The sequence below is a fragment of the Pristis pectinata genome, chromosome 3 (assembly GCF_009764475.1).
Source record: "Pristis pectinata isolate sPriPec2 chromosome 3, sPriPec2.1.pri, whole genome shotgun sequence".
Lineage (NCBI taxonomy): Eukaryota > Metazoa > Chordata > Chondrichthyes > Rhinopristiformes > Pristidae > Pristis > Pristis pectinata.
The window spans coordinates 77609948-77629396 of NC_067407.1; the positions used below are offsets into that span (position 1 = coordinate 77609948).

At 39.8% G+C, this 19449-nt stretch overlaps 2 protein-coding genes across 2 annotated transcripts in view; one reads left to right on the forward strand and one right to left on the reverse strand.

Annotated features, from left to right (window-relative positions):
* gins1 (GINS complex subunit 1 (Psf1 homolog)) overlaps window positions 1-3350 on the reverse strand; it is a 32945-nt gene extending 29595 nt beyond the window's left edge. Inside the window, exon 1 of the mRNA XM_052010941.1 lies at window positions 3217-3350. The gene's annotated coding sequence lies outside the window, so the exon portion shown is untranslated. The remainder of the gene's footprint in view (window positions 1-3216) is intronic.
* abhd12 (abhydrolase domain containing 12, lysophospholipase) overlaps window positions 2276-19449 on the forward strand; it is a 121369-nt gene continuing 104195 nt past the window's right edge. Inside the window, exon 1 of the mRNA XM_052010938.1 lies at window positions 2276-3322. Coding sequence (XP_051866898.1) covers window positions 3147-3322 — 176 coding nt within the window. The 5' untranslated portion in view covers window positions 2276-3146. The remainder of the gene's footprint in view (window positions 3323-19449) is intronic.

Genomic DNA, 19449 nt, shown 5'->3' on the forward strand with positions numbered 1-19449 from the left:
TCTGATTCACATTCTGATTGTGTCCAGTTACATACAATTAAAATGCAAGTTACTTGCAGTTGTGTAGTGCTCTTATGCAACAAAACCTCTCACGGGAGCTCTACAAATGAGGGACTGGGTACACCAGAAAACTGGGTAGGTGAGGGAAAAGCAAGTTTTGGTAAACGGCACACATTTGGAGAATGATGTGGAAGGTCACTGATTTAAGGAGGAAATCTGGTCACTAGGCCTGTGATCAAAAACCTTGCAATTGATGTTGAATGATGTGGGGCAGTGAGGAATTGTGGGATTAATGTTGGAAGATCAGAGACTGCAAGTTAGGATATAAAACTGGAAGTTCTAGAGGTTTACATTTAAGTATCCAAAATAAAAGAAAGTTCTCAGGCACACAACTGCTCACCTCTGTCCAACAGTAGATTTGATTGTCATTCAGAAAACATCAAAACCCGCTGTGCAAACAGGGAGACTATTCAGGCCTATTCAGAAATGCTCCCTGACTTCTGTATATCAAGCTGCTTCCATCCAGAACCTGGATCACAGGCTACTCTCTAGAAGTAATTTACCCTCCCTATGAAATGATCACTTTTTTTTAACCTTAAGAAATCTGTTCAATTTCCATAACCTCCACAACCTTATCCAGGAAGATGGGTCACCCTGTGGAAAGATAAAACTTCCATACAACTAATCTCAGCACCTTGTGTGAGTTTTCTTTTCCTCCTTTTATATGGTTAGTTTGGAAAAACAAATTAAGTATCAATTTAAGGTTAGTTATTCAGTTCAGTGCTTTAAGAGGGACTTTATCTCAGAAATGTCACTTATCAAATTGTGGGGAGTAATTGAGTGTTGTTTTGTATTGCAGTGTCTGATCAGGGTTATCAACTTTTGCAAGATGTGGCCACCTTATTAGCAATTAAGTGACTGCAACAACCACAATCCATTTGGATGTGGTTTAGAGTTTTCGTATTTTCAGCACCAGACAGCTTCACTGCAAGTTTGGAAATCAGATGTTTATTCTCAAAGGTGATTTCATCTTGCACCTTTCTCCAAGCGTCTTGTATGGCTGTGTGCTTTAAGGTAAAGTTGATTGAAATTTTTGAGGTATTTGTAAACAAGGTAGAGGGTTATTTGTTAGTAACTGGAAATGGGGAGCTATTGGTGCTTGACAAGAACAGTGGATAAAAAGCCCGCTGAAACTCAGATGAATTGGTGTTTGTCTAGAATGAAAACATGTAACAAGGGTTAGGAAGTCAAGTTTTAAGGCACGTTTGAGGGTTTTTAGTGGCAATTGTGTCACAGAGGTAGCATCAGATACTTGAGGATTTTTTAAGTTGAACCTAATCAAACTTGCACACCATCAAGCTGCACCTCAGAAAGCAACAATACATGGAAATATGGTAGGTCCTAATGTGTAAACAGGAGGATTTCTGATGAGGTCACAAATAGGAAGATTTAGTTGCATTTCTATTGAATGTATTTCGATATCTTTGTACAGCTGATTTGGCACTTACTTTACTTAGATACTCTACACATTTCCACAAGCTGATGAGAACGTACTTTGCAGCCTGGTATTGCAAATGGTTACTTCAGAGACATTGTTCCTATAAAGCATTTGTCTGATTCAGTACTACTTATTAAATTTAGTCAGCTTGACGCTGTTGGGAAGAAACAGATTGTCTGATCCTCTTGTCTGCTGCTTTCTAATCCTATTAATAGCAAGGCCCTAATTGTGTGAACAATCACCATTTTGAATCCTGCGAAGACCTGATAACTCTTCAAGCCATTAGAGGTACATTTTGTAAATAGGTTTAAATATATTAATAATTCTTGCCCTTTTCCTAGTCAGCTCTCATTCAGATGCTGACAGTGACTTCGATCAAAGAGTACCTGGTAGACCAGATTCAACCACATACTATACAACTCAGTTAAAGTGATCAGGTTTGCGTTGAGCATTAGTGCGGCTTTTTCAATAATCAAAGAAAATTTCAGGTCTCAGACTTTAAACTAATGCCCAGTCTGTGCTGTGAGGTAAATGCAATAAATATATTTTTATACTAATCAAAGAAAATCAGGGATATTTTTGTGACTTTTTGGCCAATGTATATCCCTTAATCAAGATCTAAAACAGATGATCTGATCTTTTACTTAATTGTTATTAGTAAACTTTTCTGTGTACAACTTAGTTGTGTACTTTGGGACCTCCTTAAATTGCACAGTATTACAATTTAAATGCAAGTTTGTTTGAAATAAAAAGTCTGCAATTACTGTAAATCTTTGGAAATATTTTATACCACAATGATCAATAAAACCATCCGGTGACTATAGTATCAGTTACTAACAGTGATTATTATTCAATTTAACCTGCTAATGAAATCGTGAATAAGCAAATAATATGCCCATACAAAGCTTTCTCCCATAACTCTACACTTGTTATTCCATTTAAATTCTCTTTCAAAAGTTATCACTGAATTTGTCTCCATCAATGTCAGATAACGCATTCCAGATTCCTCCCTACATTTCTCCTCTAGCCTCTCTTTTTCTCCCTGCGTCAAAAAGCTGATCTTCTCTGGCCTTTTTGCCGATTACCAGACCTAGTCTCTGCTTCCCGATTCTCCCACCACGCGAAGTAAGCAGGAGCGATTAATTCTGTATTTTTTAATCGAACACGTGCTACACTATCAACTACAATACCAACTTTCGTCTTGCTGCCACACACACAAAAGCTGATGTTGTGCATTCTTAATTCATTTGGGTGAACTTTTCTTGTACGGTTAATGCTACAAGATCAACGACTTGGTGACCTTCCTGCCTGCTTGAAAAATGGATACCAATTTCAACGCTGTCTCTTAAAACGTGGGAGGCCTGCGCGTTACAAGCGGGTGAGAGGTTGGAGGTTGCGGCTGATCAGCTGATTCGAAGAGGTGGGAGTTGCTGCAAACAATGTACCAAACTGGGTTCCTTCAGCAACACTGTACACTGTGTGACTGAAGTCCATACGATCTGCATTAGCACGGTTCAACCTCGCCGGTTCTTCTGCAACCCCTCCTTACCAGCTCCCGGGGCATTTTGCCTTCAGCTCTACTACTTTTTGTTCCCCCTCGCCTCTCCTAAGTAAAAGGCGGCTCTTAGCGTTTTGTTTTTTTCTAGTAATGCGAAGGAGGGCTGATTCCCTTACAGTAGAACATGACACGACCGTTACGACCCTGCAGAAGGACTCACCACAACCTGCTCCGAGATTGAAACACAGCCACAAGGCAGCAGCCAGTAAAAAGGACAACGACCTCAGCACGGATGCGAAGACAGGAATGAGAATTGGTTACCGGAGGTAAGACTGCTTCGTCCATGCGTGGGCTGGTGCTGTAACACCAAAGGCACAGCAGACAAGTTACCGTTTTATTTACAACTTCAAAATCTGCTCCGTTTAAAAGCAACGAAGCATTAAAGCGTTAATTTGCTGTATATAAATACCTCGCTTCCTTCGAGTTTCTCATGCAGCAACAGTAACCTTAAATGTAACCTTTTTAGTCACTGAAGCGGACCTGACCGTACCTCTCACTTGCATTCAAGCGTTGAGTCAGCTTTTCTCAAAGACGGAAGAGGTCATTTGGAAAATAAATTTTTTTATTTCGGCCAAGAAAATTGCCTGAATACATTTCAAAACTGTGGAAATAATTCAACAATGCATTAAAAGATAAATTGGTTCATTTCCACAAGAATTTAACCACCTATTAACAAGGAAGATAATTCAATTGTTCAGAGGCTACTGTATAAGTTTCTGAGTTGTGTTTACTATAATGACGTTCTCATATATCCACTGCTGGTTAAGAGTCAGGAAACAGTTTTAATAGTCGTTTGTTTATATACTTTGAGGGATATTTTAGCATTTCTATAACCATTTGCAGTTCAGCTCGCGTGAAGTGAAATAAACTATACTAAAAGTTGCAGTGTGATGGTAGAAAAGGGCTCAACTGCTCCATATTAAATATAATTTTTCTCTTTGAATCATTCGGACCTTTGTGTGTCATTCCGAGAAGAATGACACTTTCCTAGGATGCTGCCTTTCTGCAGTATCTGAGAGTAATGAGTATTAATTTCTCTTTTCTGTTTCTCTATGGATTCTCTCACTCTCTGGTGGAGCCCTTGGGACTACCTTCCTCTCTCAGATGGCCTTGCTCTCTCTCTTACACACCGCCCCTACATCTGTTCCTCTCATTCCCCTCTGGATTAGATCCACACTTTCCCTCCTCCCCTAGTGTTCTACTCTGCACCTGCTTCCATTGTGTTCCCCTCCTAGACTCACCCGTTTCTGATTCCTTTTCCCATCATCCCTGTGTCTTTTTCCCTTCATACCATCCGTATGTCTTTTTCCAAGTCTCTGCTCCACCCCTCCTTTTCCTCTCCTCAAGTCATCCACTAACCCCCTTCACCCCCCTTTTCCTGTCCTCAAGTCATCCACTAACCCCCTTCACCCCCCCTTTTCCTCTCCTCAAGTCATCCACTAACCCCCTTCACCCCCCCTTTTCCTCTCCTCAAGTCATCCACTAACCCCCTTCACCCCCCCATCCTCTCCTCCCCCTTTTGCTTTCCTCTCTGCTCTGTTCAACCAAGCAAATATAGTAGCAACTTATACACAGCAGCTTTGTCTATGGCATCTTTTTATTTTGGTGATGTTGATTGGGGGAGAATTGGAATTGGGATAACAGGATAATTGCTGTGTAGTAAAAGTGGGAAATAAGTTTAGGGCTTGTATTGGAAGAAGGAGGTGGGCCCAACACATTGATGCAATCACAAAGAAGGCATGCCAGTGGCTCTACGTCATTAGGAGTTTGAGATTTGGTATGTCACCAAAGACTCTTGCAAATTTCTATAGATGTACGGTGGAGAGCATTCTGACTGGTTGCACCATGGCCTGGTATGGAGGGTCTGTGGATCGCAAGAGGCTGCAGAGGGTTGTAGACTCAGCCAGCTCCATTACAGGCGCAATGCTCCCCGCCATTGAGGACATCTTCAAGAGGCGGTAACTCAAGAAGATGGCATCCATCATTAAGGACCCTTGCCATCTGATACCTGCCCTCTTCTCATTACTACTGTCAGGGAGGAGGTACAGGAGCCTTAAGACCCAAAGTCAATGATTCAGGAACAGTTTCTTCCCCTCCGTCATCAGATTTCTGAATGGTTCATGATTACATGAATGCTACCTCATTATTTTTTTGCACTATTTATTTATTTTGTAATTTTATAGTAATTTTATGCCTTTTGCACTATACTGCTACCACAAAACATCAAATTTCACATCATATAAGACAGTGATAATAAATCTGATTCTAAATTACCTTGCAGTATTTGGGGGAAAAAAGCTGCAAATATTAAGTCAGTAAAGGCACTTAAGGAGAAATTGATAATGGGCTATCATGGAAATTGGGCACTTCTCATCATGCAGTTTCTACATCCATTTAGTTCATTTTTATTGCCCTGGTAATAAAAAAAATAGTATAGTCTCCTATTTGTAGGAATCAATCCTTGTGAATTTATGATCAATCCTGTGAATATCCCAGAAGATCCAGATATACAATGGGGAAAAACAGTGGTGGAGAGCTGTGGAGATGAGTCCATTGTTACTTTTTATCCCAAACACACTTCAGTTACCACATATCATGCATCACATTTCTTCTATACTGTATCCTAAAGTATTGTTTTCTGAAGTAAAACTGCTTTTTAAAAATATTTAAAATGAGGATTTAGAACTGGAAGGTCCTTAAAGTTGCAGCTACAATGCAGAATGCATTCCAAGTGTGGCATACCTTGCCAGGCTTGGTGCTATTACATTGCTGCTCTGCATTAATGCAACCTCTTAAAATAGCTTTAGGAAGATTTAATTTTCATGCCATTGGATTAATTCAATGCTGAGAGCTGGTTGGTTTTGTGCTGATACAGTATATTATGTTATTCAACATTATATGCTTATAACTTTTCATAAAGTTATTCACCATATTATTATTGGCTGTTGTATAAAATACAGAATTTAGTCTCTAATTTGCTTTTCTTTGATTTGGTTAATTGCAAGGGAGGCAAGAGGAAGCCTACGCTGTTATTTGTGTTTTATCCATAATTTGTTGGTGTCAATGTTTCTCTGTTTAAGGTTAATAAATATTGAAAAAAGGCATTGAATAGTTGAAAGCATTCTTAAAATCATTTTCAATATTTGTTGTTTTGCAAAATAACATTGGTGATATGGCCACTTGCATATTTTTACAGAAAGAATCAGCTGGGTTTGTCCCTTATCTTAAAGTAAAGTGATAACAGGATTAACAGGCTGGATCAGAAGCATGGTGATTAAAAGCAATTGCTTTAAATACCATTTGGCAGTGATGAATATTTTGCTTAAACACACTGAATTGACTTGTCTTCCTGGATACTTTGGTTGAGAGAGTAAGAGCTTATGATGGTTTGGTGAAGATCATTAAGATCAAAGGCATCCATTCCAGTATGTGCGAAGCATCCTTTTTATCATCCAGATTTATCTTCAAGTACTTTGAAGGTCAGGGTTAAAAAAAGACAGCTGGAGATTAAAACTTTTTTTATCCCCCCCAGCTGTTGCTGTTGCCTTTGCCCTGGAACTACATCCATGACTTCACCATATGGGTCTTCCGTTTTATTATCCAGCCAGACAGGAAATGGGGAAAATGAAATATCATTAACTATAAGTAGAATTACATAAAATGTACAGCACAAGTTAAGGGCAAACCAGTCCAGACCAGGATTTATGCTCCACCCAAATCTCCCAATTTTCTTCAATTAACTCTATCAGCACGACTCTCTATTCCTGTCTCTCTCTGCCTGTCTAGTTTCCCATTAAATGGCTCTATAGTATTCATCTCAACTGCTCCCTATGACGGTGAGTTAGGGTAAACATCTGCATTTCCTATTTGATTTCTTTGTAACTTCTGTATGTTGGTAATGGCATTATCTTCTCAAGTATTGTTTTCATTCCTTTTAAAATAAAATCTTGTGACTCATTGTCTTTACAAACTGTTGCCCACTGTAAACCTTGCCTGTCTTCCAGGTTTTGAACATGTCATGGTCTGCCAAGTTCATGAGTTTCTTTCTTGGAACTATTTATAAGAATCTTGCCAGTGTATATTTCTTGTCATAGTCATTAATGCAATGTTTTGATTATGTCCTCCATGCAGTCTTTGACATGGTTAACCACACCATTTTTCTCTCCACTGTTTTTTATATTGTATCCTTAATATAGCAAAACTTTGAGGTAACTTATGAGAGTGTTATAAGAAAAAGTCACTAACAGTAGTATATTAAGAAAACATATTTTCCCCACAAATGGATACATTCGCTTTTTGTCCCACCAGGTATCAAAGCTATTCATAATTCAAATACCTGTTAGATCATCCCTCAGCCCTTTATGATAATATAACCTTGTATTATAATCTTTATAAACTCATTATGTATCTTCTCCAGTTCCTCGATATCCTTTCAAGTGCATGGCATCCAGAACAATACTCAGTACAACCTAGCTAAGGTCTGATTCATTTAACATTTTATCTGTGTTTCAGTTCCACCCCTACAAAATAAATCTTTTTAGATTGCTATGCTTTACTGGCTTGTATCACAATTTTTAGTGGCCTGATTATTTGTACTTTAGGATCTATTTGCTTCTCTTATTTCCATTTAAACTCTTTTATCAAGTCAGGTGAGAACTTTTTTGCTTAACCATAATATACTACTTCAGATTTATCTATTTTGAAATGTATTTTGCAATTATTTCACTGCTTTGCAAACATATTATTGATGTCTTTTGATAACTAGTTTGGTTGTAGTCCCCCTCAGTGTTTACTGTTTCTCCCACTTTGGCACCATCTGCAAATTTAGAAATTTCATTTTTTTTTGTTCAAAAGTCTAAATTGTTAATATAAACTATGAACAATATTTCTTCTAACACTGGTCCTTGTGGGACCCCATGTTGTACTTTGTGCCACTGTTGAGCTATCTTTTACCTCTCTTTTCTGCATTCAGGTATCCAGCTAGTAGGCATCCATCCTGATATGCCCCCCAACTCTGCAAAGTCTCAATTTATTCATTAGTCTATTATGTAGTTTAAAGTTAAATAGTTATCTATTTTGACAATGCAGGAAATCTCTTGCATTCTGGTTTCATATTTCTATCTGCACATCAACTCTAAATTTGATCCTTATTTGGATTAACCCTTCCCTTCCCCACCCAGAAATATTGACTTTTGGACACCAACCTGCCTGAACTAGAAGACTGCAGGTTCATTTCTTACCTGACCACAGGATTGCAGGTTTATTTCCTTATTTCTGATCTCTAGCTGGCATCAGTTAGTGTGCTTAAGTGTAGCTTTGGTCTTCCAGAGCTAAAGCAGGAGTAGGGTGGAGCATGGGGTTAGGGTAGTTTGCTGCATAATGACTAATGTAATCTGTGAATGTTGAGCAAGCTGAGAATCTGGTTATGCCAAATGATGCTCCATGCTTTAGGGTTAGGGTGCACTGTCTATCATGCATGAATAATAAACACGTGTACAAGTTAATAGAGGTCATCTAGTGTGAATTGAACCCCTTTTCACAACAACCCCATGCTTTCAGGAGAGGTGATGAGAAATTGGCAAAAAGTTAGTCAAGCTGTGAATTACCATTTTTGATTTTGTATTTTATGTAAATAGCTTTATATAAATATGTATTTGCTCCATGTATTTCTTCTAATTTGCTCCTATTTCATGGTGAAAGCTAAATCCAATCAGAATGGATCTGTGCATAGCATTGAAATTGGGTGAAGTTTTTAAAGAAAGAAAGTAAACTGCTTTGGTGAAAAATGGTGGAAGAAAGGAACTAATATTTTATTCTACAAATTTCAGTGGACATTGAATTCATGACTTTACATAACTGTATCAGCAATGAAGAAGGATCAAGGTTATGCTGTTACTGGACAATTTCTCTGCTAAATCTGAGGGAACAAAGAGTTCTTGGAATTTTAGTACCACTTTCAATGCAATTCCAGGAAGTGAAACTTTAATAAGGTTTTCAATAGAAATGTACATTTTTTTATTTGAGATGCGAGTCTGTCATAAGAACATAAGAAATAGGAGTATGCCACTCAGTCTTTTGTGCCTTCATCGCCATTCAATAAGATCTTGGTAAATCTTTGATTTTCCTACTCTAATCCCATATCCCTTGATTCCCTTAATAGCTAAAAATGTATTCATCACCTAATTGAACATGCACAGAGCCTGCGCCTCCACCACTCTCTTGGGTAAGAGAATTCCAAAGGTTCACTACTCTTTGGGTGAACAAGTTTCTTCTCATCTCAGTCCTGAATAGCTGACTCATTATTTCAAGATTGGCTTCTGATTCTAGATGTTCCAGCTAGTGGAAACATCAATTTTGCAGGTAGTCTGTAAAGTCCATTAAGAATTCTGTACATTTTAATGAGGCCACTTCTCTTTCTTCTAAACTTGAGTGAATATACACCCAGTCTGTTTTAACCTTGCATCGTACAACAAACTGCATTCCCACATCACAAAGATATCCTTCCTTGGGTAAGGAGAGCAGATCTGTATACAGTGCTCTATATGTGGCCTGATATATGATTGGAGTGAGACATCTCTACCCTTGTACTCAAATCCTCTTGAAATAAAGGCCAACATATTGTTTTCCTTCCTAATTCCTTGATGGACCTGCAAGTTAACAGTGATTCATGTACAAGGACACCCAGGTTCCTTTGAAAATCAACACCTTTCAATCTCTTGCCATATTTAAAAACAAAATGTTGCCTTTCTGTTTTGTTTCTGCCAAAGTGGATGACTTCACATTTTTCCACATTGTATTCCATCTGCCATATCCTTGTCCATTCGCTCAGCCTATTTATACGCCCTGAAGCCCCTCTGCATCAGCTTCATGGCCCACATTGTCACCTAACCTTGCATCATCCTGCTCAATGTGCAGGTTGTGTTTGCTTCCAGATTATGAGGGGAATTTTATTTGTAGCTTTGTGCTGTAAGAATCATGTCTGTTCAAAAATAGTTCCAGTGTAGATTCTGCTGCACGTTGCCTGTTTAGATTCTCTGGGCAATCAGAAACCAAATATTTTGTATTGATAGTACTAGCACTTGCTAATAATATTAAATATTGTGGATGAACATTTTCCTGCACTCTGAGGCTCTTTTGTATGTTGGTAGAATCTTCCCATCCCAGGGCAGATCAAGGATATTAACATAAGGTTACTGGAAATTAGGACTCACTAAATGCTTCTCTGTATTGGGCTGAAATGTGTACCTTTTTTTAAAATTCATGTTTTAAATAATTCAGTCATGATTCAGTCCTTAAGCCATGTAGCAAAATCTTACTGTGATCTTGTCTTTCCAAAGGAAGAGCTTTTATTACTTTCAAGTGCAATGACTCGTAAGTAAACACAGCAATTACTTTGCGTTCAGCAGAATCTCACCAAGAACAACTTGTATCTAATTTGTGAGGATGTAGTTGAAGAATGAGTATTATTCAGTAGACTAGGAGAATGTCCTGCTTATTTTTAACGTTTCTATTGTATCCTTAATTCCCATGTGTACAGGTGAACTAAAATATTCTAACATTCTTTGCATTGTACTGAAGTGTCAGCCTAGATTATGTATTCAAATTTAGCAATGGGCCTTGAAACATTGATTTCTGAAGAAAGAAGTACATTGTACTTCACAGTGCCTTTCATTACTTGAGGATTGATTGGAAAGCATTAAGATACACTGAAGTGGAGTAACTTGTGGGAAACGTAACATATCAAAGCAGAGTTCCCAGCTCCATTTTAAATTTGTTCCGTAGGATCTTTTCCATCCCTTTGAAAGAAAAGATGGGGCTTCAATTCAGCATCCTTTATGAAAGACAGCACTCAGTGCTCATTCAGTGGCAGTCTAGATTATGTGCTGAATTCTCTGAAGTGGGACTTGAATCCATGCCCCTCTCACTTGGGTACGAGTATGTCATGTTGAGATCTAACTTGAATATACTAGTGTACTCAATTATATACACCTTGTTAAATTGATCAATGCCATGTGTATTGTACATGGTGGTGAGAAAGGCTGTCCCTGTCAGATTTTTCATGCATTGTCAAAATATTGGCCATGCTGCATACTGTCCTCGTGACAAGTACACCTCTCAGATAATGTGCCTTTGCCAGAAATATCTCGTAGGAGATGTAGGGTATTGAGGTTCATCCCGAACAACTGCATAACAGAGGACATTGTGCTGAATGGAGTGTTCCTAGGGACACGCAATGAAACAAATATCAGTTGCTGTTGGGAAGCTATAAAGCGGTGAAAGAAGTCCTCAGATATTCCAGAAACCTGATAGTATTCTGGAGGTTTTGTACATGACCAAGTGCCAAAAACTGTCCCGCCCTAGGGTTATATGCTGAAACAGGCTTCAAGGGCTCTGTGCAAAAGATCTACAGTTTAGGGCCCTCCTGCCATTGCACATTAATTAGTTGAAATCTGTGTTAAAACCCAATGAACTATTGGCTTCAATGTTGTAAATAAATAATAACTCATGATGTGAAATAGTAATAGAAGTAACATGAATTGTTATGAATATTTAACTTTATATACTTTTTTTATTTTAACAAATTAATATTTAAAAATAAAATTCAAGGCTAGTGCATTTCATGTAGATTCCCACTTGCGACTTTGGAGGGAATCACACACTTGAAGTACAGACAAATGCCACTGATTATACGGAGCGGATCTTGTTCCTGTGTTTCACTAAAGCCCTTGAAATGGACTTAACTGTACCCTCAAAAGATTGAGCAATGTTTCAAGACAAATCTCTTCTATGATACGTTTTGCTCTCAATAATTTTCCAGATTGAAGGGAAAGGACACATCAACTTTTCCTCCACTATCCCCTCCCCTCCCTCACCTCTCCTTTGGGCAGTCAGCTAAACCATGAAACTTCAGCTCAATGCACTGAGAATTGATACACTGTTAATATTGTATTTTCTAATTGCTCAGAGCCAATTCAGTCAGAAATCACATTTGTCAGCGTACATTTCGAGAATTTACCACTTGTAATCCATATTGCTGATCATACATGTTATAGTTTTAAAAATGGTTTCATGGAGTAATAATCCCAAATGGAATGTATTTTTCTGAACACCTGATGGACCATACTTAAAAAGAACATCAGTTTACCATTATACAACTTTTAGTTTTATCTAATTTTTAAATGTTTTATCTCTTTGCTTCAGTTCCTTCATGGTTGGAAAGTTCTAATCTGATTTTTGTATTTTGAGGTAATCATCTTAATAATTAAGTTGGTTGCACGTTGTAATTAGTTCTTTACAGTCAACCCAGTGGAAACCAGATATGGTTCTGGTGACCTAATGGAAACCAGATTGGCCTGTAAATCCATTCGTTGTGTGTGTGTGTGTGTGTGTGTGTGTGTGTTGTCGAGCATCTTAATCAGGTGGTGATTGTAATGACTTGAAATGCATTTTATCAAATTTGTTATTTCTGCTTTCTTTAGTCACATAGTGAGGATTCAGTTTTAACATTTGCAAGCAAATCTAAAATATCATTTGTTTTTTTAAAGATATACATGTGCAATTATGGTAAAGAGAGCGTGCGACATATTAGTTTATTATTAACTTCAGAAATCCTTTTTCTCAGACTTTGAGAAAGATTAATACTTTGTTTTACCAGCTTCATATTTTAACTGCTTCTAAACGCATATTGCACCTTTGGCGTGGCACCAATTTGTGCTGTTTAACGTACAGGAGTAGAATAATAACTGGCTAGGATTGTATTACATGGTGATAATGGATACCCAGGAGGGATTATTGTGCAGTAATTCCATCAAGGGAACTCGGGTAGTATTGTAAATACATGAGAGAGATTAGCTGACAGCCTCGAGATTGTTGGCACAGTTCACTTTCTTTTCAAATAACATAATTTGGTAATAATTTCAGGTAGAAATAGTTTTACAGCACAGAAACAGGCCCTTCAACCCAACTCATCCATGCTGACAGTGATGCCCATCTACTCTAATCCCATTTGCCTGCATTAGGCCTGCATCCCTCTACCCCTTTCCTATCCAAGTGCCTGTCCAAATGCCTTTTTAAATTCGGTATTTGTAGCTGCCTCCACCACTTCCGCTAGCAGCTAATTCCATATAACCATCACCCTCTGTGTGGGGGGGGGGGGACTTACCCCTCAGATCTCCTTCTAAGTTTCTCCCCCTCACCTTAAACCTATGCTTTCTAGCTTTAGATTCCCCCACCCTGGGAAAAGACTGATTATCTACCCCATCTACGTCTTTCATAATTTTATGAACCTCTATAAGGTCACCCCTCTTCCTTCTATGTTCCAGTGAGGATAAACTGGCCCATCCAATATCTCCTTGGAAGTAAAGCCCTCCATTCCAGGCAACATCCTGGTTAATCTTTTCTGCACTTTTTCCAATGCTACCCCATCCAATAGTGTTGTGACCAGAAGTGCACCTAACTAATACTTTGTACAGCTGCAACATGATGTCCCAACTCTCATACTCAGAGCCTCGCCCTATGAAGGCAAGCATACCGACTGCCTTCTTCACTACCCTAATTCCCTTTGTCGCCATTTTCAGGAGGCTATGAACCTGGACAGCAAGGTCACTCTGCATCTCAACACTCCTGAGGTCCCTGCCATTTATGTAATATGTCCTGTTAGTATTTGATGTCCCAAAATGCATCGCTAGTCTGGATTAACTTCCATCTGTCACTACTTCACTCAACTTTCCAGTTGATCTATGTCCCTCTGTACTCTTTCCTTTCACAACCTTCTTCACTATCTACTACTCCACCAATTTTTGTGTTGTCAGCAAACTTACTAATCAGACCACCTACATTCTCAAAGATCCCAGCACCGATCCCTGTGGTACACCACTTGTTACAGATTTTTAGGCAGAAAAACATTGCTCAACTACTACCCTCTGCCTCCTATTGCCAAGCAAATTTTGGATCCAATTTGCCAACACACCTTGGATCTCGTGTGCCCTAACTTTCTGGGCCAGCCTACCGTGTGGGATTTTATCAAAAGCCTTGCTAAAGTCCATGTAAGCCATGTCTACTGCACTGACTTCATCAATTTTCTTTATGTCCTCAAAAGATCTCATTCAGATTGTGAGACAGGATTTTCCCTGGACCATGCTATGTTGACTTTTCCTTTATCATTCTCTGCTTTTCCAAATGAACACGTATCCTGTCCCTTAGAATTTTCCAATAATTTCTCTGCTATTGATGTAAGGCTCACTGGCCTGTAATTTCCTGGCTTATCTCTGTTGTCCTTTTTGAATAAGGGAACAACATTAGCTATCCTTCAGTCCTCTGGTACCTCACCTGTGACTAACAATGATGCAAAAATCTTTGTTAGAGCTCCAGCTAACTCCTCCCTTGCTTCCCATAGCATTCTGGGATAGATCCTATTAGACCCTGGGGATATCCATCTTAATGTGTGCCAATATCTATAACACTTCCTTCTTGAAACAAGCATATTCCAGAACATCAGCATACCCCTCCCTTAACTCTCCATCCCCCAATTCCTCCTCCCTGGTGAATACCACTAAGAAGTATTCATTTAGGATCCTGCTCTTCTCTGGCTCCACACATACATTTCTAAAGGAATCTCTTTCCCTAGCTACCTTCTTGCTTTTAGTATACTTAAAAGATTTTGGGATTCTTCTTAATCTTGCTTGCCTAGGCCATTTCATGTCTGCTTTTTCTTCCCCCCCCCCCCCCCCCCCCAATGTTTTTTTTTCTTGAGTTCTCTCCTACACCCTCTATAAACCTCAAAGGACTTGCTTGAAACTAAATGCCTGTACCTGACATGTTTCCTTCTCATTTCTGATCAAACCTTCAATTTCTGTTGTGAACCAAGGTTCCCTAATCTTACCATCTTTGCTTTTTGCCCTTATGGGAACATGCTGACTTGAGTTCTTCCATTTTGCTTTTGAACGTACTCCACTTATTGGATGTTGTTTTTCTCTCTAGCAACTGCTCCCAATTTATGATCATTCCAATTTATGCACTTGAGTGTTTAGAATGTAGATTCTACTACTGCATGGAGTGATTGAAGAGATAAAGTGGGAGGAGACATGAGGATCATAAACACCAGTGTTGATCTTTTGGACTCTTTCTTTAATGTATTTTTTATGTAATTACACTTAAAAGGTATTATTAAGTACGGAAGAGAGCATGAAGTTTGTGCTATTAGATCAGTTGCCTGCCATATAGCCAGTCTTTTTTCCCCCTTTCCAGTGATATTTGTGTGACTATATTGGAAGGCCAATGAGGTATCACCATTTTTTTTTGATGCTGCAGTCCATGATGAATTCCAACCTTTATGTGCCCTGGATTTCTGTCCTCATTTTTTATGTTGTACTTTTTGTTGCTATGATCATGTCAATGTGTGTTAGCTAGTAGGGAAAGAGAGCTATGTCTTCATGTTGAACCAGAAGTTGCACCTGTATATTGTAGTCCACTTTTAATTAAGACACAAGAGACTGCAGAGGCTGGAATCTGGAGCAACACACAAAGTGATGGAGGAACACAATGATTCAGGCAGCATTTATGGAGGGGAAATGGACAGTTGCTGTTTCGGGTCAAGACCCTTCATCTGGATTGGGCATTTTCAGATGAGGGTGGGAATGATTTCAGAAGCTGTGAGGTGATAGGTGGAAGTGCCAAAGGGCTGAAGCTGATGGAATCTGATAGGGCAGAGGACACTGGGGCATAGAATAAAGGGAGGGAGGTGGGGAGGGGAACTGGTGGGAGGAGTGCATGGGTGATAGGTAGATGGGGAGGGTGGGGGAGGGGAAAGACATAGGGTGATAGGGGCCAGTTGGATCAGGAGGGGAGAGAGAGAAAAGAAAAATAGGGGGGGAAAGGGATAGAGGGGGAGTGGTTACTGGAAGTTTGAGAGTTCGATGGTATTGCCGCCAGGCAGGAGACTGCCCTGGCAGAATATGAGGTGTTGTTCTAATTTTCGATTGGCCGTGATCTGGCAGTGGAGGAGGCTGTGGATTGACATGTTGGTGTCAGAATGGGAAGTGGAATTGAAATGGCTGGCCAATGGGAGATCCCTGTTTGCATGGTGGACTGTGCAGAGGTGCTCAATGAAGCAGTCCCCCCAATCTGCGTCCAGTTCAGATGAAGGGTCTCGACCCAAAACATTGACAGGCCATTTCCCTCCATAGGTGTTGCCTGACCCACTGAGTTCCTCTAGTGCTTTGTGTGTTGCTCCACTTTTAATTAAGTCTACTTTTGATTTTTGGGTTATTTAATTTGAACTGCTGGTTATTCAAATTTGACTTTGACCATACCAGTCTAGTATCCCATTTCAGTGCACATTCAGTGCACATGTTTCAGTTGAATTTCTGCATGATTCAAAATTCTTTTTACTATTTGTAAATCACAAGGCACTGTATTATGTGCAGAGTAGCTTAGCTCTCTTTGTACAAACATTTTATCACTTTTTTTGCCATGTCCTCCATCTGGCTAAATATCTAAACCTTTCTCGTTGGCTTTGTCTTGTGCTGCACATCTTTCTCAGACAGACAAACCCAAACTACTCATCAAGACCTTTCATAATGGAGATCTTAAACCAACCGCTAGGATATGGTCTTGCAATAGATTGTGGTAATTTACTCCACTAGAGGTTGGAAATTCATCCTTGTTCATTTTCATTAACATGCCTATGTAGTAGCAAAGAAAATGTGGGAGGAACTCAGTGGATCAGGCAACATCTGTGGAGGGAAATGGACTTGACAGATTCTGCCTGAGCTGCTGAGTTCCCCCTGCATCTTGTTTGTTGCTCCAGATTCCAGCATTTGCAGCCTCTTGTGTCTCCTTGCCTATGTAGTAGAAGCTCAGTGTTGTATTTTACTTCAGAAGTTTACTTCTATCAACTTGCGATTTCAAGGTTAGTGTGTCATTGAGTGTCATATGATATAAACTTTAAAAGTTGAATACCATTAAATATGCCTTTGCAACCTTTCATGGATTGAATAACACCAAAGGATGTTTAAGATCCACATGAACTGTCACAGAGGGGTTACAGTTTCTTGATTTTAAGGTCTCGACTAAAGGCCAGCGTTAATGAAAAGACAATGCATTGTTAACTTGTGTTCAAATCCACGAGTGAACTTTCAAGGGTAACCACTTTCAAGATGAGAGAAAACTATCTGCTACATTTAAAAATTTACTGCTCAGCAGTTAGACCAATGAAAATTAAAATAAAGACTGAAGATGCTGGAAAACTGAAATAAAAACAGAAAACAAAACACTGGAAACACTCAGCAGATCAGGCAGTGTCTGTGGAAAGAGAAACAATGAATGTTTTAGGTTGAAACCCCTTCATTGGAACTGGGAAAGAGAAACAAATTTGGTTTAGTTAGCAGAGAAGATGGGGGAGGGGTGGAGCAAAGGGAATATCTCAGAGAGTGAGACCGGATGACCTAATGTGACAGTTAAGACAAAGGATATCAGCTGCCTCTCCCCCCCATTGTCTGCTACCTAAACTAACTTATTTCTGTCTTTCTAGATTCTGATAAAGGGATAGCTTGAGATATTGACTGTTTCTCTTTCCGCAGATGCTGCCTGACCTGCTGAGTATTTCTGGTATTTTCGGTTTTTATTTCAGATACATTGATGTTTGGTGGTAGGAAAAATAATGGAATCCTAAGTCAGAAGATGTAATAGAAAATATGTGGTATCATGTGGCCTGCTTCTATGTTGTAAATTCTATGTAAAGAAAAATAGGCTGACACAATCTAAATAGTATCCTTGTCAGGAATTTCTCATCTTCAAACCAGAAGCTCTTGATATGCAGGGTTAGGGTTCTTAACACTTGCCAGCGCAGCGACATATTTCACAATTTCAACAAGGTCTTTAGTTGATGATATTAAATATTATCATAATGGTGCTTGATTATATGCAATTCAAAATTCTTGAGAGGAAACATAAGTGAAAAATAATCATAGAACCATAGAACCATACAGCACAAAACAGGCCCTTCGGCCCACCGTGTCGTGCCGTCCATCAGACCACCCTCTCACTACCTAACCCCTTCCTCCCGCATATCCCTCTATCTCACGTTCCTCCATATGCCTATCCAACAAGCTCTTGAACCTGTTCAATGTATCTGCCTCCACCACCACCCCAGGCAGTGCATTCCATGCACCAACCACTCTTTGGGTGAAAAACCTCCCTCTGACATCGCCCCTGAACCTCCCACCCATAACCTTAAAGCCATGACCTCTCGTCTTGAGCATTGGTGCCCTGGGAAGGAGGTGCTGACTGTCTACTCTATCTATTCCTCTCAATATTTTATATACCTCTATCATGTCTCCTCTCATCCTCCTCCTTTCCAGTGAATAAAGCCCTAGCACCTTAAGCATCTCCTCATATTCAATACCCTCCAATCCAGGCAGCATTCTGGTAAATCTCCTCTGTACCCTCTCCAATGCCTCCACATCCTTCCTATCATGAGGCGACCAGAACTGAACACAGTACTCTAAATGTGGCCTAACTAGAGTTTTGTAAAGCTGCATCATAACCTCGCGGCTCTTAAACTCAATCCCGCGACTTATGAAAGCCAACATCCCATTGGCCTTCTTAACTGCTCTTTCCACCTGTGAGGCAACTTTCAACGAACTGTGAATATGAACCCCCAGATCCCTCTGCTCCTCCACACTGCCAAGTACCTTGCCGTTTACCCTATACTCTGCCCTGGAGTTTGTCCTTCCAAAGTGTACCACCTCACACTTCTCCGGATTGAACTCCATCTGCCACTTGTCAGCCCAGCTCTGCATCCTATCAATATCCCTCTGTAAGCTCCGACAGCCCTCCACACTATCCACAACACCGCCTATCTTAGTGTTGTCCGCAAACTTACTAACCCAGCCCTCCACCCCCTCATCTAAGTCATCTATAAATATCACAAAAAGTAGAGGTCCCAGAACCGATCCCTGCGGGACACTACTAGTCACTGCCTTCCAAACCGAGGGCACTCCTTCCACCACAACCCTCTGCTTTCTACATGCAAGCCAATTCCTAATCCACACAGCCAAGCTTCCTTGGATCCCTTGGCCTCTGACCTTCTGAAGAAGCCTACCATGAGGAACCTTATCAAATGCCTTACTAAAATCCATGTAAACCACATCCACCACACTGCCCTCATCAATCTTCCTCGTTGCCTCCTCAAAGAACTCTATCAGGCTTGTGAGGCAAGATCTTCCCTTCACAAAGCCATGCTGGGTGTCCCTAATCAGTCCATGATTCTCTAGGTGTTCATAAATCCTATCCCTTAGAATCCTTTCTAACAGCTGACCCACCACAGACGTGAGACTCACCGGTCTATAATTCCCTGGCCTATCCCTATTACCTTTTTTGAACAAGGGGACCA